The sequence below is a fragment of the Coffea eugenioides genome, chromosome 6 (genome assembly GCF_003713205.1).
Source record: "Coffea eugenioides isolate CCC68of chromosome 6, Ceug_1.0, whole genome shotgun sequence".
Classification (NCBI taxonomy): domain Eukaryota; kingdom Viridiplantae; phylum Streptophyta; class Magnoliopsida; order Gentianales; family Rubiaceae; genus Coffea; species Coffea eugenioides.
In genome coordinates, this window is record NC_040040.1 from 23,623,640 (window position 1) to 23,631,652 (window position 8,013).

The 8,013-nt window shown below is 39.0% G+C and overlaps 1 protein-coding gene across 1 annotated transcript; it reads right to left on the minus strand.

Moving 5' to 3' along the window:
• Positions 1 to 4,818: 4,818 nt before the first annotated feature.
• On the minus strand, positions 4,819 to 7,946 carry LOC113773901 (LEAF RUST 10 DISEASE-RESISTANCE LOCUS RECEPTOR-LIKE PROTEIN KINASE-like 2.1). Its single transcript, XM_027318500.1, has 7 exons — positions 7,926 to 7,946; positions 6,898 to 7,282; positions 6,577 to 6,792; positions 5,857 to 5,925; positions 5,716 to 5,745; positions 5,270 to 5,615; positions 4,819 to 5,155 (listed from the first exon to the last, which is right to left on the minus strand). The coding sequence occupies exons 1-7, from the start codon at positions 7,944 to 7,946 to the stop codon at positions 4,819 to 4,821; spliced, it is 1,404 nt and encodes a 467-aa protein (XP_027174301.1).
• Positions 7,947 to 8,013: the final 67 nt, after the last annotated feature.

Below are 8,013 nucleotides of genomic sequence, written 5' to 3' on the forward strand. Positions count from 1 at the left end.
AGCTCTCTTGCCCTCATGACGTGCCCGCATGGTGATGTGCAGGAAGCTCACGATCAGAAACATCAGAAACTTCTGGGAGCTCTCTTGCCCTCATGACGCGCCCGCGTCACGTTCGCGGGAAAGGTAAGGATTAAAAAAAAAAAAAAAAAATTCTTTTACCGTAGCTACCTCTTTTCTTTTTTGTTACAAAAGAAAAAAAAATAAAAAATAAAATAAAAATAAAAAATTTTTGAAGAAATAAAAAAGAAAAAAGAAAAAAAGAGGAAGTAATACGGAATCAAAAGGAAAAAATTTTCTTTCTCCTTAACCGTAGCTAGTTCTTGACTTGTCAACGCAAAAAAAAAAAAAAAAAAAAATCCTTTCTTTTTCTTTCTTCTTTCTTTCCTCTCCCCTGTTCTCCTCTGGGTCGACCGAGACTCCCTCGCGCGCCTCGCTCTCTCCACCATCAGCTCGACCTCACTCCAGCGCCGCCACCACCTATCCGCCACCCTTCCTCACGCGACGCAGGCTGCCAGACGTCGCTGCTCGCTCTCGCCGCTCGCTGCTGCGCCGCCGACGCGAGCGCCGCCCCTCTGCTCTCTCTCCACTTGGCGAACGAGCTGCACTTCAGCTCACCTCCACCAGCTTGGCGCCCCTCTCCGCTGAGCTGCGCGCCGCCGCCTGCTCAAGCTCCACAACCACCACCACAGCAGCCCCGCGCGCCGCTGCCTGTAGCCCAGCCGCGAGCCGCGAGCCGGGCTTCCTCCCCCCTGCAGCTCGTCGACGAAGTCCACCAGCCCACCACCAGCTCGTGAGTTCTCATCTCCGCCAGCTCCACCCCAGCTCGTTACCACCTGTCAATTGTTGGCAGGTGGAGGTATTGCGATTCCTGCCTCAATTTGTCTTATTCTGAACCCTAAATTGCGAAATTTTGCACCTTTGCTTGGGCTTCTTGTTGGAAAACAGCGGGCAGTAATTTTGGGCATTTTCTGGTCTAATTTTGGGTAGAGTTGAGTTAAACTGCTGCGATATTTGGGGGTACTGCTGCTTTAATTTCTCCCTATGCACTCACCAGTGGTACTGGTGATGGTAGTTGTTTAATATCTGATAATCCTGTGTTCTGGATTGCCTAATTAAGCGAGTTGTGCCTATTGGGCGTTTTTGGTTGAGTCGTTCCAGTCCACCCTGTGTTTGAGTTTCTTTATAGCTAATAGCATGGGTGATTTAGGCATATTCTGGGGGTGCTTTTTGGACAGAATTGGGTTTAATTACTGCCATAGTGGAGGTATTTTCTGTTATTTATTGAATTATTGGCCGCTTGATTATTTTTCCTGTGACTCACCAGTGGTACTGGTCGATTAATTTTTCAGTTTAAGTTCTTGCGGTTGAGTTGCTGCCATTGAATTTAATTCTTCTCTGTCTGTGCACCAGTGGTACTGGTTGCAGTGTTGCTTTCCATTTCTTAATCCTCTGTACTGGCCTGCCTATTTGATTCTTGGGTTTTGGTGCCTGAACTGTTCTCGAATTCTAACCATTGGTTGTTGCCATTGCCTGTTGCTTGGCCCAATTGCTAAGTTTTGATCGTTTGAGTGTGCAATTTCTTGTCCAATTGGAGCCATTTGGACAGATTTTGGGTGGGCAAGTTTTGCCGCTCTTGTTAATTTTGGAGGCATTTCTGACCGTATTCTACGTATTCAAATTGGTTGAATTCACTGCTTTGTTAAGGTTATTTTTGGTATCACTTGGGTTCTACTTTGTTGATTTCTGTCTTGCGTCCCTTGAAGTGCCTTTGGTTGGTATTTTCTGCATTTGTTTGTTGAATTGGAAGGCTACTGTGCCACTTCCATTGCTTATTGCTGTTGGTGGCGTCTAATTGACTTGCTGGGAGTATTTTACCTATTGATTTCAATTGCTAAATCTTTAGAGCATTTGTTGCGATTTTGGACTGCCTGCATTTGACCCAATTGGGGCCACCCGTGAGTATTGATTGAAATTGCTGTATTGTTGGGATATTTGTATAGACCTTGGGTGCCTCACATGTACATTTTGTTGATTGGGTTTGCCATTTAAGTTGCTTCATTATCTGTGGGGTGCACCAATGGTACTGGTTGGGGTATTTTGACTAGATTTGGTAATTCCATCTGATTGGCTGTCTAATTGACAGCCAAGAACTTGTGACTGAATTGTTATTGTCAAATACCTAAACTCTCAATGTTGAAATTTCTGATTCTGAGTTAAGGCATTAACTGGCCAACTGGAGCTATTTGTTGAGATTTTGGGAGGACAGAGTTTTGCATTTGCTGGTTGAATTGAGTATGATGTCTCAGAACTTGGGCGCGTACTTCCACCACATTGGTTTCCTCCACCGTCCCCGCCTACCTCTTGGCCACTCAAAGAGGGAAGTTTCGTTGTCCTCTTCACTTTAATTGCTTTAATTCCTCCATTGAGGACAATGTAGGATTTAGGTGTGGGGGGAGCAGTTATGGTGCTAGTATCTTTCGTTCATTTTCATTTTCTTCTTTTTAGTGATTGGCTCGTAAGTGCATGCCAAAATTTGATGTTGGATTGTTGCCTCTATTTCTGCTATTGCCAAATTTTAATAATAAAAGGGTATCAAGTTAATATGGTTGAGTCCAAAAATATCTCTTTGGTGAATATCGATGATTGTTTTACTCTTATAATTTTTGGTTAACTTTCCTAGGCATAGGGAATGATTATTGGCATTTTCATGTGAATTGGTCCGGTTATTAACTTTAGTTCTCCATGTTTGAAAATGAGGCTAGCTGATGCAAGTTTTCTTTTGGTTCTTGTGTTATATTGAGTTTTTGTGATTTTTAGCTATGAATAAACTTGACTGTACTCCGCTATTAGTTACTACTGAGTAACCGGGGATCTGCACCTAAAAGTGTTGATTCTCGCGTCAAAAGGTAGTAATTCCTATGAGTACGTGGTCACGTGGCGATAGAAGCTGAGTAACCGGGCTCCTTCATCTTGCCAATGTTGGAGTTCGCGTCAAAAGGCTCTAATGGCTAGCGACTAAGTCTTTTGTTACTATTGAAAAAAAAAAGAGAAAAGTAGGAAAAAAAATGTGAAAAAAAGTGAAGGTTGTGTTAGTGTGTAATAAAAATCAGCTTGCCGAATTATGGATTTAATGTTGAGATTTTGGTTAATAATTGGACCATTTGCTGATAAATGTTGTACATTATTCCTTTTTCTTAGATTCGTTAACCTGAAATTGGAAGAGTTTATGGTTTAGAAGCTAACCAGGAGTGATGTTTCTTGGACTTGACCATTGATGCTTGATTATTATTTTTCTTGGTATCTTGGCAATTTGGTGGATAGAGCAGTAACCATTATCAAATTTTGGTGTCTGTGCACTTTTCTTATGCTTGAGGGCAAGCATGGTTTAGGTGTGGGGGGAATTGATAGGTTGCAATTTTATCATTTATTTTATTATTAATTTCCCCTATTATCTGACCTAATGTGGATTAATCGCTAGATTCTATTCACTTTTGATATTTTACATTTATTTCATGGAGTAGAATGAAAATATGATAATAAGTGCCAATTTAACAAGAAAAGAGCCCAAATGACAGAGCTTATCCCAGGGGCATTATTGGCAAAGGAACACCTGAGCCCATTTTGGTAATTACCGCAAAGGCTAGGACGGCTGGAGGGCTTCTTCTTGCTGGTAGGAGCCGCCGCACAGGGATCTTAGTTAGTATTTAGATAGAATAAGAATTGGGGAGGAGGACGATCGGGGGAGAGCTTTTGCTCTCTGCCTTTTCTTTTGTTAGTTTAGGAATAGCTCCTCTTACGTATGGAGATGAGCACTAGCTTAGCTTTTTGAATTGTTGACTTTTCCTTAGTTTCTTGCAAGTGGAGTTCTCCTGCGGATGGCAGGAGCAATTAGGAAGACATTATTGTATCACACTCTGCAACTTTGCTTTGCTTTATAACTTTGACCGAATTGAATTTGTGCATTTCCCAATTGATGGTTGCGGCTTTCTCTTCAATTTTGCGTGGGATTTGTTCACCGAAAATGAACTAATTCCCTTTGTCTAGTCAAGGGACAACGGATGCTTTGGATCGCCTAAAACTGTGAGATCGATTTAATTTTATCTTTTTCTTTTATTTATTGGTATTTGCATATTCTCTGGTTGCAGTGCTTATGGTTGTTTAATTAATTGATTTTCTTGGATCCGGATAATTAATTGATTTGATAATCTATTGTCAATTGAGGTATTAAATCCGTAATTGTTTAATTACCTCAAAATAGTGATAACTGGCACGATTAGATTCGTGTCAGGGGAATACGCGGGCTAATCTAAAATAACTCTGGTAGTGCGTTATTTGATTGGAATGAGGCTCCTCTAATACATAAGGCAATTGGGGAATTAAATTCTATGGGCGTACCTAGGATTATTTCTCAATTAGAGCAGTGATTAACGGGCGTACCTTAATCATCGACACAGTAAGGAGGGGTTGACTGTCATCGCTTGTTTGGCAGTTATAACCTATTTATTAGTAAATAATTGGAATTGCCTTTGCTTATCGACGATCAATTAGGTGAACCATTGCTGAAGCCATTCCTTGGCTAGATCCTTAATTATCACTCATTAGATTTTAGTAATTTGTTATTTAATTTTTAGTAGTTTCTTAGATTTTATTTGAATTTATTTGATTGTCACTTTCTGCATAAAAATACCCCCTTGTCACTGTGAATTTGAAAAGAAGCAATTACTCCCAGTCCCTATGGATTCGACCCTGCTTACCACTGTCTACAGAAATTATTTTTAGTTTGAGCAGGTTTTTATTATTGCACAGGCTGACGACCTGTCAAGCATCCACATTTCTCCTCCTTCCAGCCATCTCCATTAGTAACATTCCATAGCTGTAAATGTCTGTCTTATGCGAGACTCTTCCAATTTTTTTGTAGAACAACTCCGGGGCCATGTAACCTAAAGTTCCTCTCACAGCAGTAAGAGTTGCAATACTCTTTTGCATCGGGTAAAGTTTTGCAAGTCCAAAGTCCGAAACTTTTGGAACAAAGTTCTCATCCAGTAAGACGTTATGTGGTTTAATATCAAAATGCAAAATTTGCATATCACACCCCTGATGCAAGTATTCAATGCCACGAGCAACCCCCTTTGCAATCTCACAAACTTGTTTCCAACTTAATGGAGAACCATTCCGACAATTTGAGAAAATTCACTTGTCTAGAGAGCCATTTGGCATGTAATCATACACTAGAGCATGTTTTGAGGCAGTAACACAAAATCCCACTAACCGAACAACGTTCACATGGTGTATTCTTCCAATAGTTGCAACTTCATTGATGAACTCTTGCCCATTAGCTTTTGATTTGCTCAGCATCTTGACGGCAACTACACCCCCACTGCGCAATTTGCCTTTGTAAACCAAACCATAGCCTCCTTCACCTAGTTTCTCCTCAAAATTTTTTGTCATTGTCTTAATTTCTTTGTATGAGTACCTAATGGGCATGAGGCTGTTGTTTGCTTGTAGGAAATCTTCTATTGTATCATACCTCGATAAATGCCTCCAACGACACCGATAAAGGAGGAAAGCAAACAAGAGGATAATGCCAATGACTTTTATTGCTGCATATAGTATAACTGAAATAGAAGAACAAAACAATAAGAACAAAACAATGATTGACTGACTTCTAGTATATTCCAATAGACAGAGTTTTCAACTATAAATCAGATGCCTTACCCGAAACTATGCCACCAATATAAATGTAATCTGCTTATAAAAGAAAAGTTAAAGGATTATAATGGAAATATTGAAATAGAAAGAAAACTTAAAGGATTAAGGAATGGTTTTTCTGTAAATCGATGAAATAAGATTACTCACTTGCAATTGGGGCGAAGACATGTCCGATGACGAATCCGGAGATTTCTGCCAATACGAGAGCCACATCGCCTAGGTACAAAAGTCAACGTCAATGTCCAATTGGATGCTTGAAAATCAACTTTTATTAATACTGTGTACTATTATTGTATTTCTTGCAAATTTTGCTGTACATTTACTTTGTTGTACACATGAATACTGTATTTTATTGGGACATCAAATGTTATAAGAACTAAACAAACAAGGATAAAAAGTGCCATATGTAAAGAAATCTATTACTCAAGGTATATGTATAAGCATTTATTAGATAACAAGGTATCTTACTCAAAGTATATTTGGTGATGCAATTCGTTACCTGAATGATGTATCAAATACAAATTAAGAAATCTACTTGAAGCTGGAAAATGAAAGGAACTTTACCCAGAGTTGACTCAACTAAATTTCACATATACTCTCCTTTCATTTTTAGAGTAAGAATTGCATTATTAAAAGGAGAATTTGAGATAGGTGTATAAAATAAACGGTTGTACTCATCAACAATATTTGGTTGTACTACAAACAAAAAAAAAAAAAAAAAAAAAAAAAAAAAAAAAGAAGAAGAAGAATAGTGGTACTACCGTATTTAGCCCCAAATGTACCACTTCACATCTTAACTTAAAATCTTCCAATATACGGTAAAAGATCAATTACGATGTTAATAAATCTTCAAATCAGTGTACTTACAAAGAAAGGATCTACTGCTCAAATGCCAACCGAGCTCAAGGCCATTGGACAGAAGATTGTGGATGTCTTGAAACGAAATATCTCCTGCTGATGCTTTAGGGAGACACCGCAGGTCTACAGGAGCTGTCTTATAGACAGTGCACGACTCTTCAATATCAGATGCCACCACACTTTCACCAACCACAACATAGCTGTAATAACCGGGTGGAGCTTTCACTTTTGAAAAATGATTTGCAGTGATATTACAGGAAGCAGTGTCTACATAAAGAGGAGGATTTTTCGATTTCACCGGATTTTTACAGCTCACAAAGACCTACGAACCAATATCAGCATCAATCTCCATGTCATAACCCGCACCAGGTTGATAATAGTAGTCGTTTGGCTGTAATGGGTAGACTGGCAGAGTAGAACAGTTGTTCTTTTGCACTCCGGGATCAAATATACGAAGTGTCTGTTTCTCATAATCAATACTGTTTAGCTCCACAGAAAAGTTATACTGCTGTATCTCCCGATAGGAACCAACACTACTCAAGGATAGAACAGTGCGATTATTTTCACAAGAGAATTCAATAGGGTTACGGCACAAATCTGGATCATCACCACTAAATTGAAACGGGCACTTTAAATTGATGTCGGTGCCCCCGCAAGTGGATGGGCTACGGTCACTGCTGGTGTTTTTGGAATTGAAGGTAGGATCACCATATCTCTGACAATGGGTATCGAAAAAACCACCGGATGTGATATCCAGCACCCAGTAGAAAATCAAGATTAGAGACAACAAAACTACCAAAATGTGAAGTTGAAGCACACTTCTTAAACACCGACTGAGTGAATTGAAACAAAGAAGACGGATATATATGGGAAACAGAGAAGGGGCTCTTTACTTGGCAAAAAGAATATGTAATGTACGATTGCGGGATCAATATAAGCTATTGACAATTGATCGTCAATTACAACTATATCAAACTCGGTGGGAAAAATACTCAGGTAGACTAACTTAGACTCTTGCGATGACAATTAAGTGTTATTCTCGATCGATTATTTTTCTTTGATCATATAATCTAAAATTTGGATTATTAACTTTTCTTATATTCTCTTTCTGCATCTAACTTCAGATTTTATCAATAGTCAAAAAAAAATTGAAACGTGAATCTATTGAAGAGTAGATTTACCTAATTAATTCTCGTTATCCTTACCAATCGCTTTAACCAAATTTTGCAAAAATTTCACAGCAAATGAAAACAAGCCTAAATTCTATTTAGCCGGTTTTGATATCTCAATATCTAGTTCTAGTAAAGTTGTACTTCCTTCCTTTAGTTTTGGGAGTTGGGAGGTTTTGTTTAATAAACCAGTAGAATTCCATGAACCATACTTTTTTTTTTTTTTTTTAGCAACTGGCTCCAATGGGAGGAAAATGCTAACCAAATGTCCTTTTTT

Bases quoted from the DNA above. Each gene is read 5' to 3' on its own strand.
- LOC113773901 (XM_027318500.1), bottom strand. From the start codon at position 7,946: ATGGTTCATGGAATTCTACTG. The intron at 6,793-6,897 runs GTTCGTAGGTCT...ATTTTTCAAAAG, and splicing joins GGAGATTGATGCTGATATTG to TGAAAGCTCCACCCGGTTAT. The intron at 5,746-5,856 runs GTGAGTAATCTT...TTTTATAAGCAG, and splicing joins TGTCTTCGCCCCAATTGCAA to ATTACATTTATATTGGTGGC.